At 42.4% G+C, this 18,221-nt stretch overlaps 2 protein-coding genes across 5 annotated transcripts in view; both read right to left on the minus strand.

Moving 5' to 3' along the window:
• The window catches only part of TAF2 (TATA-box binding protein associated factor 2), a 66,088-nt gene extending 64,209 nt beyond the window's left edge, over positions 1-1,879 (minus strand). Inside the window, exon 1 of one of the 3 annotated variants that reach the window (XM_027726923.2) lies at positions 1,161-1,879. In XM_027726923.2, the coding sequence (XP_027582724.1) occupies positions 1,161-1,213 (53 nt within the window). In that variant the 5' untranslated portion in view covers positions 1,214-1,879. Of the gene's footprint in view, positions 1-1,075; positions 1,125-1,160 lie in introns of those variants that run through there. The other 2 variants (XM_027726924.2, XM_039382167.1) reach the window with 2 other exon arrangements.
• Positions 1,880-2,705: 826 nt separating this feature from the next.
• DSCC1 (DNA replication and sister chromatid cohesion 1) lies at positions 2,706-15,497 on the minus strand. 2 transcript variants are annotated; one of them, XM_027727033.2, is made up of 9 exons: positions 15,276-15,497; positions 13,064-13,232; positions 12,383-12,517; positions 9,511-9,601; positions 8,081-8,219; positions 6,484-6,536; positions 5,154-5,308; positions 4,446-4,594; positions 2,706-4,016 (listed from the first exon to the last, which is right to left on the minus strand). In XM_027727033.2, the coding sequence occupies exons 1-9, from the start codon at positions 15,491-15,493 to the stop codon at positions 3,908-3,910; spliced, it is 1,218 nt and encodes a 405-aa protein (XP_027582834.2). In that variant the 5' UTR covers positions 15,494-15,497; the 3' UTR covers positions 2,706-3,907. The 2 variants fall into 2 exon arrangements, with proteins under 2 accessions (XP_027582834.2, XP_027582833.2); XM_027727032.2 differs by having other exon boundaries at positions 5,154-5,311.
• Between the last annotated feature and the right edge of the window lie 2,724 nt (positions 15,498-18,221).

Genomic DNA, 18,221 nt, shown 5'->3' on the forward strand with positions numbered 1-18,221 from the left:
ATATGGTTCCGAATCATGGGTCATCTACCGCCACCACCTGTGTCTCTTAGAACGCTTCCATCAACACTGCCTCCGTACAATCCTAAACATCCACTGGTCAGATTATGTGACCAATACATCTGTTCTAGAGCAAGCAGCAGTCACAAGTATTGAGGCCACGTTGCTGAGAACACAGCTGCGATGGGCAGGGCACGTCTCCAGGATGAAGGACCACCGCCTCCCTAAGATCTTGCTTTATGGTGAACTTGCCACTGGCTGCTGCAAGAGAGGAGCCCCAAAGAGAAGATAAAAGGACTCCCTGAAACAACATCTCAGTCTTGGCCATATTGATCAACATAACTGGTCTACTCTGGCCTCCAATCAGGAGGTCTGGAGACATACCATCTATAATGCTGCTGATGCTTTTAAGAAAGCACGCAGGATCACTCTTGAGGAGAAAAGACAACACAGAAAGAACCGTGCCTTGCAGAATATACCACCTAAGGAGTCTTTCTGCTGTGCCTTTTGCAACCGGACATGCCTGTCTCGTATCGGCCTTTTTAGCCACCAATGCGCTTGTAACAAACGTGGGTAGTGCCCTTCCCAAATCTTCGTTCGCAAAGCCCAGCCATGATGATGATGATATAATTGTATATAATGATTCTACTTAGAAATATATTTGTGTTACAGATCTATAAAGGATTCAAGGGGGTATAGAGAGAAATATATAAAGATCAACTGAAATCCACCACCAATTGCTTTGCAGCTTGGTTACAACCAAAATAGTGAATGTGTAAAAATGACAATTTGCTTAACAAAGCTGCTTGCTGCAAAGGCAAATATTTTTTTATACATAAAAAAGCCCTTAAGTGAAAAGGATTTGACACAGCCGTAAGAATTTAACATGGTAGTATGATCTGTAGTACTGACACTGTGTGGAAAATCTCCAAGGTCTGAAGAGCATAATGTAAATATCTTCAAAAGATAAGACTGCATGGTTGACAGGCTCACTCCATGGGTAAATCCATTTACACAGTAAAACATAAACCTGCAACACACGTTTTCTGAATGCAAGAACACAAACAATAGCTCCAACCTTCTCAGGTAAATCATTACTGATCGGCCTGTTTCAGTGTGCACTGGTTTCAAGTACAGCAACTTAAAAAAAAATAGATACTTATAATTTATATGGTCTTGGGCTCTCAAATCCTTTGTCTCCTTTCTTCCTATTCATTCTGAACCGCAGCACTCAACACACACTGCTGACCGTCAGACTGGCACCAACACCATCCTCGTTCAATGGGTCCTTCGACTCTTCCCCGAGTCACGTCGGATTTGATCACTCATCTCCTCAGCGGACCCGTGACCCCCAGCAGTCAGGAATCTTCAGCTCGGCTGAGCACCATCGTTACACCAACAGCAATCGGTGTCTGCACATAACCTTCTGTCAGTGCACACGCAGCCCCTCTGCCGCAGGGCGTCCGGTACCAGTCCAGAGCCGCTTCCTCTCCGCAGGAACTGCGGAAACCGATCGGCTCGGCGGGCAGTGGAGGCGGGAGCTACGGAATCGGGATGGCACCGGGGTCCGCGTTCCCGGGAGCGCCGGCTGGGGCAGCGCCGCCCACGGAGAGCAGAAGGAGCGCTGCGGAGGTCGGGCGGGCCGGGTGGGGCCGGACCGGGCTCGGGGCAGGGTCGGCCCCGCTGGTCTCTCCCTCAGCAGTGCGGCCGCCGCGTCCCCGCCGCGCGCTGTCCCTCGACAGCCGCCGCCATCTTGGCGGTCACCTCCGACCTCGGCGGGTCAGGGGTCACGGCCCGATTCACGAAGCTTTACTGTTTTAAGGCTGGAAAAGTCTTTTGGAGTGTTGCTTTTTACAGAAGGGCGGAGCAATGACGGCCAGAAGAAAAGTGAAAAAAAAAAGGAAATAACCCCTCAAAATGATCCGAAAGCCGCGTAAGGCGCCGGGCCGTGTCCCCGTGCGCAGGCGCGCAGAGGCCGCCGTGCGCACGCGCGCGCCCCCTGGGGCGGGGCCTCGGTGCGGCGGGAAGGGGGGGAGGGGCGGTGGTGCCGCGGGAACGGGGGGATCGGCATCCGATTGGGAATGAAAAACGATTTAATTCGGGAACGCGCCTGGAATCACGGCACACCGCCACAAAACGGCCCCTTCATTCACAGCCCGCCTGGGTCTCTACTTTTAGTGTCAGGAGGACACGAGATAAGTTCAAGATTTTTTCTGTCAATTCATCTATTTTATGTTCAAGTAAATGCTTGCATCAAAGAAGCTGATGGAGTTTTTGAAAGCGTCATTTCATGCTGAATGTCCAACAAAACAAATCAGGAGCACTGTGATGTGTTGTAATATGGTACTTTTCATTAAATACTTCATTTCTTACTTGTTTCACAAACCCACCCCTACTGATGCCGGGGTTTCTATACAAATATACACTGGGACCACAGACTACAGAATTATCAATTGTGTCGTGTATTTCAACTACGGAACCTTCTGTGATGCAATGGAAAGAATTTTCGAGGCTTTTACATTGATACTATTGATCTCCAAGAGGGAACCTTCTGGTGCTTTTGGAAGCCCACAGCTGTTGGAACCAGACAGGGAACAAGGCGGTTCTTCCCGGCAGGGAGCCATCGTAAGTCAAACACCACACCCCTGCACCAGCACTGAGGAGCACAGGGAACTGACCTTGTATCGCTGGGCAGCAATAAACAGAGCTTAGGAAATAGTTTTTATTCAGCATTTTATCTGTAACAAAATTCCACGTATGCACATAGCCGTCCTAAGAGTTACATTTGATTTACAGTTTCTTTCCCCTCCCTACTCACCCTACAGCTGGAATGTTGGCAGTTCCAAGGTTTTTCATACCTCACTTCTGAGTTTGATGCAGCAAATGCTTTTTGTATCAAATAACCTACAACTGTTAAGTTTAAATAATAAATCTGAAAACTGTCTAACATTAAGCTCCAGTTCACTGACACACAAACAATCCTTTTTAATGATTACAAAATTTCAATCTCAGGCACGTGACTTCATGATAATATCAAAAAACTCCTGTTTCATTGCTCTATACAGAATAATATTCCACTGCAAGTTTTCAAGGCACAATTTCTTTGTGCAGTTATTTGCCATAACAAATTTTTTTAAAAAATAAAAAATAATTGCACAAAGTTTTATAAGTTCTCTTTTAAAAGCACAGGTAGTCTTCTGTAAAGCACTAGTTTTATCTGAGCTACGTTTTAATGATAGTTTATAGGACACTCATAACATAATGTCCAGCTGCTCTTTCTTATATTCACACTTCAGTGCAATTTGGGGTTTTTGTAATATTTAAAAAAGCCATTCTGCCAAGTGTTAAAATGTCAAGAGCTTGTGCTAATGGTATTCACAGATGTGACCATAAAAAGAACCACCTTTCAAAATAAAGACTAGTGTAGTCTCAATCAGGAATGATTTTTTCATGAGCTTCTCAAGGTCTGCACTATTCACTAACATTCAATGAAATCTTTAAAAACGGTCACTAACAGGCAAAAGGCTAAACATTCCCTTTTCCTGTTTAAATCAATTCAATTGACTGAATTATTATCAAGGTTTTAAATATTCATGTCAGATTTTAGCTTCTGGATAGACAGATGAAAGTGTATTCAAGAAGTAGTTTGACTCCTGGCTTAACTAGACACAAAGGAAAAAGAAGCTGGTGGGCAAAGGAAGGTGAGCTGAACTGTAGTTCCTAAGAAGATGAGTGCTCTCACATTCTACTTAGCTGAGCAGAGAACAGTACTCCTTCAAGAAGCTCAGCTGCTTAAACTCCAGTACACTGTATAACATTGGTGGTTGGCAACTCCTTTCCCCAGGAGGCAGCAACAAGCAATGTTCACTGTTAGTCTGTTCAGTATCCTCAGCTCATAAAACAATACTTGTTATGAGATGGGTCTTCTGGAATTATAAACTTTAACACCATTCAGCATTGAGGAGCGAGCATATTTTGTCAGGAGAGCACCAACAGTCTGCTTCTCTGCACACAAGTCTCTATAGAGAAAATAAAGCAGATGACACTGGCATTAGAGGTATTCTCAAACAAAATGAACCCAAGAAATACTTGTAACCATAGCAAGTTATCCTGGATTAGGATATTAGGAGAAAAGAAAAATGAACTACTGAAACTGTCACATAATATTTTAAATTACCTAAATTTTAGAACTTTGCTTGACATTTAAGCAATAGGCAAAAGTACACATTATCACCCATTTAAATCCAGTAGTATCAGCTTTTTACACGCATTTAAACCCAACAAATAGAGCTACCGATCCCAGAGGTATTCTATTCATATAGAATTCATATTCATTTCAAATGCAAAGTATAGTATTTGAGTCAATGATAGCTCATCAGAAGCCAGCAGTGCAAAAAGGGAAGAATATAATGCTAGTTATATTTTAATAAAAGGAAATATATCCTTACTGTATATAAGGGGTAATATCCACTTCTGTCCACTTTTCCCGTATGCTGAATAAGCTGTTGAATCTTTCCTGATTGTCTTCAGGTAAGTCTTCTACTTTTAGCAGAAAGATGGTCTCTGGCCTTGAGCTTTTATCCACAAGAGCCAAGCCCTGTAGATCAGCATCAGAGAGAAAATGTAAAGCAAAAAGAAACTTCTTTCAGACAATGTTGCATACAAGTTGCTCTTTGCACATCCAAAGCCTCCTAGAACTGCACTACCAGAGGCAAAGTGAAGAAATATCATAAAGGGGCTGGTTTTACAGGCAATATTTATAATTTCCTTTATGACAAGAAGGAAGGGGGAATTCATTGAGTTCCAGCCTTTCTCTGTCTCCTTTGAGCAAAAGGATTCCCATAGTGCTTGCTATTCTACTGGCTGTCACTACAGTCTGCTCAACAACAGCTTCAGCCTCTGTTCTAGTTACATGTACAAGTAGTAACTGCACAGCTGCAACTTTTCTTCAAACAGTGAAACATGCTGGAGTTACAGAAACATGAATTATCATGATTCCAGACTACTGGTGCTCATAGAGGATATCATAAAATGTACTTTAATTCACAAGCTGACAGAAACAACACAATCAATACCCAGTAATGGATAAAATCTATGTATGACACAAGTCAGTTACAGCCTACTCATGAAAGAATCGTACTTCTTTATGTGTTTACCTTAAGCTGATCAAGCCTTGTTGTCATCCCTTCAGGGACACTTTGTTGCCAGACTTCTTGAAACTCTGACAGATTGAATTTAACTGCATTTTGCAAAAGCATTTGTGCTATAGCTCTACATATTTTATCTTCATGCATTTCAAAGTAAACCTCCCCTGCTGAGAAACAAAAAACAGGTTATATCTTGCGTTCCCACTTTTTGATAAAAGAACAAAAAACAGTCTTGTACTTCCATTCTGTTCTACAGTCTGCTGTAAACCAAGTATCCTCTTCTTTCTTTTTCTTGGTAAGTCATCTGACTTGGTACTACTTTGGATAAATGATGGTATCTTCTCATTCTCGAGAACAAATTATGCAGAATAGAGCAGCACTGTCCCAGCTCCAGTATTAATTCATATCAATAAATGTATTTGCCCTCCATTTTTCCCCTTTCACAGTACTCTGTTTCTCCTACAGCTTTCATTCCTATTTCTGAATGACTTCTAGTAAAGCATTTGCTGTTTGTGGTTGAACAATTAACAAAATTTTCACTTCTTTGAGATGATGAAGGGAATAAAGAGACTTCATTTTCTCTCATACTGACTTAACTAAAATTCTCTGAACAAAATCATGTATAAACATTTCCTTCCATTTTTTCAGTCACACAGACCTCCTGTCATTCAGACTTGTTCCTCATGCAACTTGTGCAACCTTTTTAAATATATTAAGATGACAGTCTGTTGCCACTCCAACTACTTTCCTATGTTCTTTAAGGTTAAGTGCAACTCCTGCTTCAGCCAATGGTGAGACAAAAGCCATTGTGGGGAAGAACTGAGACTGAGATTAAGGCACTGCAATATTATGTCTGTGTGTGAGATGGGCAATGGAAATTTAATCAATACAATAAGCGGATCTTGTGGTGCAGTTCAAGGGACCAAAGGCAGATCCCTACTTCAGGCAAGCTGAATTCATGCCATTGACTATTCACAACAGCACAATTAGTTGCTTAAATATCTGAGACCTCCTAGGGTATTCAAAGAGATATGCCATCTAAGTTTTACTAGTGATCTGTCTTAGTCACAAAAATAAGGGTTGTAGACACCTAATAAGTCACTTCTAGTACATCTGTTATTTCCCAGTTTTTCACTATTATCTTGTACAGTTTAATAGTCCTTTTTCATATGAAATGTCCTTTAACAATTTTACTGATTTTTAGCTCAGTTTTCTCCCTCCTTTTACTGGCACTGTAGTAAACTCATTTGTTTGGGGCATCCTCACAAAATCTGCATTTCCTCTTTAATAACTATTTCCTTTATCCAAAGTTAAACCATGCAAGCTTTCACAAACTTACCATCATCAATGTATTTCCTCCCATAGCTTAAAAGAATGTGTTCTATCATCTCTCTGGAAAAAAAATAAAATCAGAAATCAAGTTTAACGCTGTTCATTAGGATGTCACAGAAACAGTTACCAAGAAAATGATGAAGGAACAGGTATAGGGGAAAAAATAAATCTGAGAGAGCAGAGGATGAGACTTCTTCATGGGTGAAATGAAGAAACTGGTAAAAACTTAGAAGTAAAAGCGAACAAAAGGGGACAGAAATAACAGATGGGAGTTAATTCAGCCTGTCAACCCCAAAGGTCTCTTTCACTTTCTAGTTATAACTCACAACGACTAGAATGCATAAGGAGAATATGGAAAAGAGACTCTTGCAATATTACTTCTTTCCAATGAGAAAGAATTGTATCAGAAACAGTGTGGTCAGCAGGACCAGGGCAGTCATCATCCCCCTGTGTTCAGCATTGGTGAGGCCACACCATGAATCCTGTGTGCAGTTCTGGGCTCCTCACTACAAGAAGGACACTGAGGGGCTGGAGCGTGTCCAGAGAAGGGCAACGGGGCTGGGGAAGGGTCTGGAACACAAGTCTTGCAGGAGCAGATGAGGAAGCTGGGGTTCAGCCTGGAAAAAAGGAGGTTCAGGGGAGACCTTATCGCTCTCTACAACTCCCTGACAGGAGGCTGTAGCCAGGTGAGGGTCGGTGTCTTCTCCCAAGTAACAAGTGACAGGACAAGAGGAAAAGGCCTCAGGTTGTATCAAGGGAGGTTTAGATTGGATGTAAGAAAAATTTCTTCATGGAAAGGGTTGTCAAGCACTGGAACTGGCTGCCCAGTGAAGTGCTGGAGTCACTATCCTTGGACGTCTTTAAAAGCTGTGTAGGATGTGGCACTTAGGGATATGGTTAAAGGGTAGATTTGGCAGTGCTGGGTTAACAGTTGGACTCAATGATCCTAATGTCTTTTACCAACCTAAATGATTCTAGGATGCAAGTCAAAAATTTGGCAGTTAATTACCCCTCACTGAATAGTAGGCATTTTTCTAGAACTCTGGCATAAAATTATAGCCTAACTGCAGACACAAAAGCAAGATCTCTTTCTGAGCCAAATGCCAAATGAATGGAAAATGCTACATATTGTAAACTTAAGACTTTGTTTGAATGGTAATCTTGAATTACTTCATGACTTCAACTCTTATATTCTGAAATCAGCATTACACCAGAAAACATACCCACATCTCAGACAGTACGCAAGAGGTAAACTAAACATTTTTGGCTAGCTGTAGTTCAGAATAGGTGTTTCAAGATGCTCAGCCATTTACTGCTTAAGTACATGCTACTTCCATCATTTACAATTCAGTTGTAATGTTTCTACTATTGAATGAATTGAAAATATTACCAATAGACACTAGAATCAGTTTACTAACCTATCTGTCTAAACTACTAATGCTCTTGTATACTTTTAGAGGCAAAGAAAATGTATCATTAACACCACGGTAACTGGAATCTAGATTTGGAAGACTATAATTATAAAAAACAGTTAATAATTATTGTGATTAGTAATAGTTAATAATGAATGTAGGCAATTTTAAGTACTAAAAATAATTGCTTACCTGGGTTCTAGAGATCCAAGTTCTTCCAGGCAGGTATGTAAAGGAACCTTATTTAAAGACCAGGACTCTGAGTCTATTAGCTGAGTAACGTGATCCAAGAGTTTCATTTCATAGTTGAATTCTAGAATTCTCCAATATCCTGCCAAACAGAACATCACAAAACACTGTTAGAAGGAAAACATTAACACCTTAATTCTATTCCCATTAAGATACATTACAGAGTCTGGACATTTAGGTCACACCTTTACAAAGTACGGCAGCAGCATTCTGTCTTTTTAGGGATTAAAAGTGAGAAACAGAAATAAATAACAAGAACAAATGTAAAGGAGAATGACATTTAATCATCTCAATTATTCATAACTCTTCATGTAGATTAACTGTCACAGACACTACAAATCCCATCCCAAGCTGAATCAGACCTGGAGAAACTAGTAATTAGTTCAGGCACGAACACGACTGGCTGCACTGGCACTGCAAAGCAACAGTTCAGGACCAGGCAAGTCCACTACAATCCAGATGTGACAAAGCACAGCTGTGGTACAATGGTACTGTGCAGGTGTCACTGACAAGGGAAGCCATCTCTGAGATCTTTGCTTACATAATGGGATGGGGTACAGAGATGATGGAGTAGAATTATTCCTAGTGGTGCAAAACGATGGGATGTGAGGTAACAAGGGAAAACCCAGCTGGTTACTAGGATTTTTCCCCCTGTAGATAGTCAAACACCAGAACAGCCTGACAGAGGGTGTGCAATCTCCACTCTTGGAAATGCTCAGAACTCAATCAGCCAAGGCCCTGAGCATCCAGCTACAAGCTGGCTCTGTTCTAAAGCAGGAATTTGGACCTGATAACCTTCAGAGCTCAGTTCTGCCCTGTTTCAGTCTATGACTCAAGGACTGCTGTCACCTGGTGTTCCGGTGTGGGTTTGGGCATGGCCAAGTAAGGATGAGCAGGACCTGTCCCAAGGTGAGGCACTTGCTCAAGTTTTGCCTCACGTGGTAGGAAGACACTGAGATAAACCCAGTCTGGGAGGAAGAAAGGACTAGGAAAAGGCTGGAGTTAGGTAAGGATCAGCTATTTTTGCCTCTAGAACTGCAAAAAGCAGTACCTACTCATTCATGAAGAGGGCAACCAGCCAAAAAAATATTCATGCAATGGGTGGGATACTCTGATGCCAGTGTTTGTAGCAGCAAAGAAGGAATTACCCTGGGAAGAGACAGACTGGCAGTGCCTGCTCGGCTTTATTCTTTCGATCAGCTTCATAGCAGTGGAGGACATAGAACTATGGAAGCAGGTCTTAGAATTTTGAAGTAACTTGCACCTTGAAAGACAAGGATGTGGAATGAGCCTTAGAAAAAGGAGACACATATTTTGGGGACAATAGCAGGGTTATTTCCTCATAAGCAATAATATTCTTCAGAGATGACTACCTTCAATTTTGCAGGCATTTATAATCTGCAATTGATGGAGTATTTCTTCTTCACTTGCTTGAATCAGACTTAACAAATCTTCTGTTGTATACTGCAAGAAGGGAAAAAAAGAAGGAAATAAACCAGGTTATCCTTAGTCCTTCTTTGCTTCAGCAAGCATGCTAAATGCATTGTAAGCTATAATGAAGGAAAGACTTAAGATAGATGTTTTTCCTCAGACCCTGAATTTTCTAAGGTTTACCACATTCTCTGAAACTTTTACTGTAACTTACAACATTTTCTCAAAGGGTTATTCAATATAAGTCAGTCCAACTACAGGAAAGTTTTTGTGCCAGGTGTAAGTAATACACCTGTATTCCCAGGATGTCAAATTAGCACACGCAGACATCGTAAGTAAAGTATCCCACCAAGAATGAAAAGTCAATGTATTCTGGCTTTCCTAAAATCACATATATTAATCTGTGAGATTCAAAGAAAAGGCAAAACAAAAATCACTTATCACTTTTGGTGTCTGCTATCCAATTAGCAGACACGAAGCACAGACCCAGCCACAATACATACAGCTCCTTGCAGAACAGTTATGAGGTGAGATGGGAAGGTGCTGTGGATACTGTAGTAAAGACATGGTAGGAACAGAAGGTACCATGAAGAGTGAAGTAAATGGAGGAAATACCAGACTTCAACCCATTGGAAATAGGGCTTGATCAATTCCTTTATTCACCTTACAGCCTATTTAATCCACTCTAATATTAAAATTCTGTTGATTACAGCTTATTTCCTATCAGAAGGAAAAGTATTGTATTAAGTACTTGAGATCTATTGGACTATGGGAACACAAACAGAACAAACCAACACTAAGTTTGGCACATCCACATATTAAAAAAGCATTTAATAAATATAAAAAGGTCTCCTCTTCCTGCCGTGACATTCTTATTAGACACTTTGTCGAAATACCATCAGGCCAAGCTCCCATCAGTATGTCAACAAGGGACAACCTTATTATATAATACTTAAAGAAACACTGCTAGCAATTGAGATCAAAAACATCCCCAAATCAATATGTTTGTAAGTTAGATGCTGCCATTCAGATACCTTGCACAGAAGTCCTTGGCATTTGTCCCTGCTTTGGGGTCTGGCTGGCACTCCTAACAGCTTTTTTGAAGACATCACTGCTCTCAGCTCTGATGCTTTTATCAGCTCCATCATCCTCACAAATATAAAATAGAATGGACTGACTTGCATCATGTCCACACCAGCAATTTCCAGATAATGTATTTAGTACGTTTCTTATCCTTATTCTTATCAGACTGTGATCACCTGAGTATGCCTTGTCATTTCACGGTAACATTCAGTACTAGATTATTTATAAGTTTTCCTGTAGTTTGCTAATCACATCACTATGCAACAGGCTTCCACACAGTCTCATAGTTCCTTATGGCTCTTTTGCTGGGGTTCTCTGTGTATGATACAGTCCTGAAAACCATGAGAAGCTTACAGTAAGCCACCAAAATAGAATAATTTGTTTTCAAACAGATTAGAAGTGGCTTATTAGTTGCCACTACATGAAAAATATTAAGTGTAAGCAAACAACACAGTGGAAATCTTTACTACACACATATTGTTTGGGATTCCAGTGAGAATTAGTCCCATAGGAAAGACCTTTCCCCTGGAGAGCTTTCAGATTCATTTAGAGTTCCATCAGTGGCAAGGTGAGATTTGTCTTCTTGTGTCTGATACATCTAGTTGTTCTCCAGCAAGCTCATAGAGGAAATACATTCTCCTTCAAAATAAATGGTGATCAGTTCTCAAAGTAGGCACTAATGTTTGGGAGACATTGACATGTTTTTATAACATTCATTCAACATTATGAATAAATATTATTGCATATGACATTTTGTTGTGTTGCTAGCCTATGTCAATGCTTATAATTTCTGGACAACTTAAGCCTTTCTACCTCTGCCATCCCTATTTTGCTGTATGTCCCTCTATGTCTAGATCAGAGTAGGTGGCAAAGGCAATTCTTGGGGCAAGATCATGACATTGATCAGAAATCAGTCTGTTAATCACCCAGGAAGAGAGAGGCAGCCTTTCTCTCCAAGGGAGAAAAGTAACATCTATATTTGCACATCCAATCACACACAGATGCCTTGTTTGGTCAGCTTCAATCAAGCCTCAGCATAAAATACTTTGGAGCAACCGTTTCTGTTTTTAAAGTCAAAAGGAAAACTAACCAAACTAACAAAACCCCACAGCTTTTATCAGCCTTTTATCTGAGATCATATGCCGCACAGTGCAGATGTCTCCTTTACTCCTTAGACCCTAAATTGAATTGCCTGGAAACAAAAAAGGGCAGCAAACCAGGATTTTATTTGTGTTTTCCCTTCTTGTAGCATCAGTCCCATTCTCTGCTTCATATCATCCCTGTCATTCTCTTCAACTCCCTGCTTCTCCTTGTCATCATAAATTACTGATTGGCAAGTGACTTGCACATGGGTGTGCTCTCATCTCACACGTAACATACCATATATGTGCCAAAGAAGGAAAGGCTGCATTATGACTTTAGCAGTCATATAACTCTCAAGAAATTTAGAACAGGTACTGAAGACTGTCTTCCAAGAAGCTTCCCATATGAAGAGGGAAATCCCCAGTCTCTTTCTGTGTCCTTCCTTTTCTCCTCTTTTTACTAATAAAAAGGCTGCTTACCTGTACTCAGTGGAAGTGCTAACAATTACCAGCTTGTTTAGGCTTAAAAAATTAACTCAAAGGAGCACTGTGAATCATGTGAGGAAAAGCTTTTTCTAGTTAAGAATGTATCTTCACCTGAATTTGCTCACTACCAATTACAAGAAAGCAATTTACTTTTGAAATTTACCTTTGAAAATGTTGAAGTCTGATCTTCCTGACTGTTAGGCCCTTCATACGGATCTTCCATTAAAAGCTTCCTTAGTTTCTTCAGTTTTGGTCGACATCTCCTTAATTCCCAATAGTTATTGGAGAAACCAGCAATCTACAAGAAAAAATAGAGACTCTTAAAACTCTCTAATATACCATCTGGATTCAAAGCTGCTTACCAAAAATTTTCAGCAGAAAGTGTTAATCTAGTTACTGGAAACAAGAATCTATTGATAGGGTAATTAGTTTGAAGACAAAACAATCACTGTAATGTTTTCAATAAAAAAAACTTACCACAGGCAATGAAATATAAAAATCCACTGGTGATTGATAAAAGTATGTTCATAGTGCATAAGACAAAGGTAACAATTCATCTCTGCATGCAAACAAAAAGAAATCATGCCCCTGTGTATAAAGCATATTTATAAAGACATCCTCCTGGAGCTATTCAATATACAAAGAACCTACAGGAGACTCATGTCCTCCTGCAGTGTCAGCCTGCAGCTATAGCAATATCACAAGGCATTTAAAATGGCATTACAAGCTTGTGTTAAGGCAAGTGAATCCCAGCTGAGTTTCACGTAAGCATCTTGGCAAGAAATTACAGAGATTAAGAAAACAGAGAATTAAAGCAAACAAAGAAAATCTCAGAAAGACATACTTGTGAATGAATAATATTACAAGATGCTAGATCTGCATTCAACTGCTCTGGAGTTTTGCAACCAGGAACAAACAGCAGCATATTTGAGGTATCTGCTATTTTCATGTCGTAAGTTTTATCTTTGCTGCACAACACTGCTTGTTCATCCTTTTCACCACGGATTACTAGGCTGGGAAAAAAAAACACAGCACAAAAATAAAGATGTATTTTTAACTCTATTTCAGGAGGAACACCTATTAAACTTGACTGATTTTTTTCATATTTATACATTTGTAAAGAAGTTATAAACTGAAGTTCTGGTTGGTGGCAGCAGTCACAGTACACCAAAATATAAAGATTCAACTGTCAAGTAAATCTAATTGACTGTGTTTTTTCCTCTCATTTCAGTGTGAGAAAACTCAAAAAGACAAGCATTACACGTTTTTATGCAGATCACAGTCAAACCTCCCCACATGCCTATTCACACAACCCCCATAAAACACCGATTAAGTGATGCTTAATGCCCGAACTAGTCCACTAATCTTAAGAATTAGATTACAACCGGAGTTGTTCTTTAATGAGGACTGATATTGAGGTGCTGGAGCAGGTCCAGAGAAGAGCAATGAGGCTGGTGAAGGGACTCGAGCACAAGTCCTATGAGGAGAGGCTGAGGGAGCTGGGGTTGTTCAGCCTGGAGAAGAGGAGGCTCAGGGGAGACATCACTCCCTACAGCTCCCTGAGAGGAGGTTGTAGCCAGGTGGGGGTTGGTCTCTTCTCCCAGGCAACAATCACCAAGACAAGAGAATAGGGTCTTAAGCTGTGCCAGGGGAGGTTTAGGTTAGATATTAGGAAGAAATTCTTTACAGAGAGGGTAATCAGGCATTGGAATGGACTGCCCAGGGAAGTGGTGGATTCTCTGTCCTGGAGGTTTTTAAGATGAGACTGGATGTGGCACTCAGTGCCATGGCCTAGTAACCACAGCGGTAGTGGATCAAGGGTTGGACTTGATGATCTCGGAGGTCCCTTCTAACCCAGCTGATTCTATGATTCTATGAAACTGGTCCATTGTGAAAAAAGAAAGCAAACAGAAATTGACTATGGTGCGGTGCCCTTCAGATAATTTCCTCTCAAAAAACATATATATTTTCTTGCAAATAATTCCAGGCAGGAAAGAAAATCATCTTCTAGAACATTTCAGGACAAAGAGACAATGCAAACCCCCCTCTTCAGCTCATGTACTCAATTAAGTAGAGATTCTTCGTGAGGACGTGAAAATACCAAAGCAGGACCACAAGAGAGGAACATTCAGTTCCTCACAGGCTACACTAAATTAAGTGCTCAGATTCAATTTAATCAAACTGCTCCTCTCGCTTCCCTAAGCTTGCATGCCTGAACAAAGATCAGCTGTGCCCCAAGGGATCCTCTGTGTATTTCAGGCATCTTACCAATGACACTTTATTAATATTACACTAAATAGTAATAGGCTTGCTAACATTAATCTCAGAGAACTACCTTCTTTAGAGGGAGTTCTCATATTGTATCATTATAAACATTTTTCTTATGTCACTGGCATTGCAGCAAAGGAAGAAATTTAAAACAGTATCAAAAACTTGTCTATTATCTGTTCTTGGTCCAGAGTTTGATGTCCTGTAACCATCCTACCACATGCCTGTGTTAATACTGTACATCCTTCCCTGCCAGGTTGTCTATCTTGCAGGCACCTGCCATCCATCAGACCTCGGGACCTTCACTAGGAAAATCTTAAAGCAAGCAGAATTCTTCTAGAGACATAATCTCTTTTTTAAAAACTCGAGTTTTTCATCTCCTATATTCAGATGCCTAATCATAGAATATCCCGAGTTGGATGGCACCCACAAGGATCAAGTCCAGCTCCTGGCCCTGCACAGGACAGCCGCAAGAATCACACCATGTGCCTGAGAGCGTTGTCCATATTTTTCTAGAACTTGGTGCCGTGACCACTTCCCCGGGGAGCCTGTTCCAGCCTCTTGAGTTTTGGCTTGAAGGCTCCACAGCAGCTGTTTTACCATTAAAAAAAAAAAAAAAGCGTCTTGTAGATGTTAATAGCTTTAGTTTCCACTGCAACTGAGACAACTGAGACAGATTTAAGGGACAGTTACGCAAACGGCATGAGAAGAGCAGAAGTCTGGCCCAAGCCACACTTGAGGGGTGTCCCCGCAGCCCGAACCAAGCACCGCCCCCCGCCCCGCCGTACCTGCGCCCCGCCTCCAGCTCGGCGCAGAGCCCCGGCTCCAGCTGCAGCAGGCAGCACTCGCCGGCGCTGGCCTGCGGGCCGAAGCTGAGGCAGTGCACAGCCGGCAGCAGCTCCGCCGGGTTCAGCTTGGCCGTCTGCAGGGTGGCGTCCACCTCGGCGCGGCTCCGCTCGGACATGGCGGCCGGGCCGGGCCGCGCCAGGGCCGTCATTCCCGCCATCCCCGCCCCGCGCAGGCGGGCGCCGGCGGCGCGCGCACGCTCGTTGATCCTGCGGTTGGCGGCCGCTGGGGCGGGCGGGAGCGGCTCGGGGCGGCGCTGAGGGGAATCGTTCTCCTCCTCCTCCTCCACCACCGGCTCTGACCCGGGACAAACCCCCCGATTCCGGTCCGGCTGCACGGGAGCCAGACCGTGCTGCAGTAAAGTCTCTCGATACGCCAATAAGATGCAAAGAAAAAAAAAATAATCTACAAAGTACACTAAATAAAATAAAAACACAAAATACAGCAGAGACCTCTAAGATCATGAAGTCCAACCCTTAACCCAGCGCTGCCAAGTCCCCCACTAAACCATGTTCCTAAGTGCCACATTACACGTCTTTAAAATACCTGCAGTGGTGGCAACTTGACCACTTCCCTGAGTAGCCTGTTCCAATGTTTGACCACCCTTTTTGTGAAGACATTCTTCCCAATATCCAATCTAAACATACCCTGGCGCAACTTAAGGCCATTTCCTCTTGTCTGTCACTTGTTACTTGGGAGAAGAGACAGACCCCGCACTTTGCTACAGCCTCCTTTCAGGCAGTTGAAGAGTGATGAGGTCTCCCCTGAGCCTCCTTTTCTTCAGAATAAACAGCCCCAGCTCCCTCAGCTGTTCCTCATCAGACTTGTGCTCCAGATCCTTCACCAACTCTATTCCCCTTCTCTGGACATGCTTCAGCCCCTCAATGTCTTTCTTGTAGTGAGAACCCCAGAACTGGGCACAGAATTTGAGGTGTGGCCTCACCAGTGCCAAGTAGAAGGGGATGGTCCCTGCCCTGGTCCTGCTGAGCTCACTATTTCTGGTACAAGCCAGGATGCCACTGGCCTTTTCGGCCTCCTGGGCTGGCTCATGTTCAGTGACTGTTGACCCTTTTCCACTCAGCAAGCTTCCAGCCACTCTGCCCCATGCCTGGAGTGATCCTGTGGCACCCTCTAAGTTTTAACTCCACACCAGAGCATGACAGCAAGTGTGGACAGAGGGAGACTGAGTGCTTGAGCCACACTGATCGGTCTTGGCTGTAGGTGGGAGGGTACTGGGTGAGGCAGCTGCCACCCATCAGCGTCACCAATTCCAGCTCTGTCCTGACAGCTGTGGGGACAGTCTGACTGGGGGCAAGTATCTGCAGGCTCTCATCCACACATGATCCTTTAGGAAAAGGCTTCCACAGAGAGGTTTGTCTCCCTGTGACTCAGGGCTCAGCTGTGGCCTGATCTGGGCTCCTTCTGCCGTAGGAAGCTGTGAAGAAGTGCTTGGCTAAAGCCATGACAAAGATGAGTGGAAACCACAGGCGTGCATGGTTATTGCAATGGGAATAGTCTGCAGCTCAGAGATTCAAGGGGAAGTCTGTTGACGTCCTTAAACCATAAGAAAACAAAAGCAGAGACTCAGAAGACAACGGCTCAGCAGCACTGGGAGTCAGTCTTCTGCAAGAAGCAGCACAGGATGCCTTTTCCCTGCTTTGTCAGGAACTGGCTCCCCCAACACGCACTGATTTTTGCTGCAGGGCATATTAACACTCAGCCTAGCAGTGTGTTAGTCTCAGCTGTCTGTTGTGTGCATTAGCTAACAAACAGTTACTCTGCACTCCTAAGTTGTGTATATCTGCTTGCAGAGTCCCTCTGTGCTTGGTATAAGCCTGTACCAAATGACCAAGGCAAGGAGGGCGTACCTCTTTTCTGTGGCAACCAGAAGGAGGAGCCGGTGGGATGGAGCTGGCTCGGTTCTGTACCGGCAGAGACCAGCTGTTACTACACATGACTGAGTCAGGCATCCTCTGCCTTCAGAATGTCCTTTGCCTGAGTGGTACCAGCAAGGCAATTGGCCTTGGAGAAAATTTTGAAGTTATTAGGCGGTTACCTCTGTCACATGTGCAGGGGCTTGTTCAAAGACTCAGCTATCTATCATGTTTTCATGTTTTATTTCAGTTATTAGAAAGTGGAAATACAGTCATTGTGTACACAGGAAACCAAAGACACTCCAACACTGGCTAGTTTTTACTAATGTGTAGGCACAAACTGATATGTGTACAGCCTCATTCAAGATTTATATTTTGCTTAAATGTAAATCTCTTCCTGGACACCTCTAAAGTAAACCAGAAAATCACTTTTTATCAAGTAAATGCTCACACAATTACTAAGTATTTAAATAGCAGCTTAATTATGCTGGTTTAAATGATACCTTAATTTGTGCCATTTTCCAATGACCTTGCATGCCTGCTTCTCCTTTCCTCTTTTCATTCTGCAAAATAAAAAAAGAGATTCTGATATAGCCAAGGAACGTCATCCAAGGCATGAGTTAATGGAGATGGTATCTTAAGAGCTCTGCTATTTAACAGAAACCCAATAGGAATTAAATCACGGGATGTTATCCAGGAGTTGGCATTATCTGTGCTCAGGAACATTTGTCATAGTTATTAATTTTCCCAATCAGTTTTGTTTATTCTAGTAGTTCTGGTTGAAGATGCTTTTTATATTATTTTCTTAGGAACTGAAATGTATAGGCTTGTTCTGCTTGTACTGCCTGCCATCTTTGCCTGTCCCTTGCTTACCACTCTGGAAGTTGCTGTTCAAGTTCATGCCAAAGTGGCAGGTAAATTTCCTAGAAGTTTGGTGAAGATCAGCATCTGGATGATATACTGAAGCCCCTACTTAGAGGAATGTAGCTCTAATCCATTCTGAGAGGCAGAAGC

This window comes from Pipra filicauda, unplaced genomic scaffold (assembly GCF_003945595.2).
Source record: "Pipra filicauda isolate LSUMZ 115617 unplaced genomic scaffold, ASM394559v2 scaffold25_size4600443_pilon, whole genome shotgun sequence".
In the NCBI taxonomy this organism is placed as follows: Eukaryota; Metazoa; Chordata; class Aves; order Passeriformes; family Pipridae; genus Pipra; species Pipra filicauda.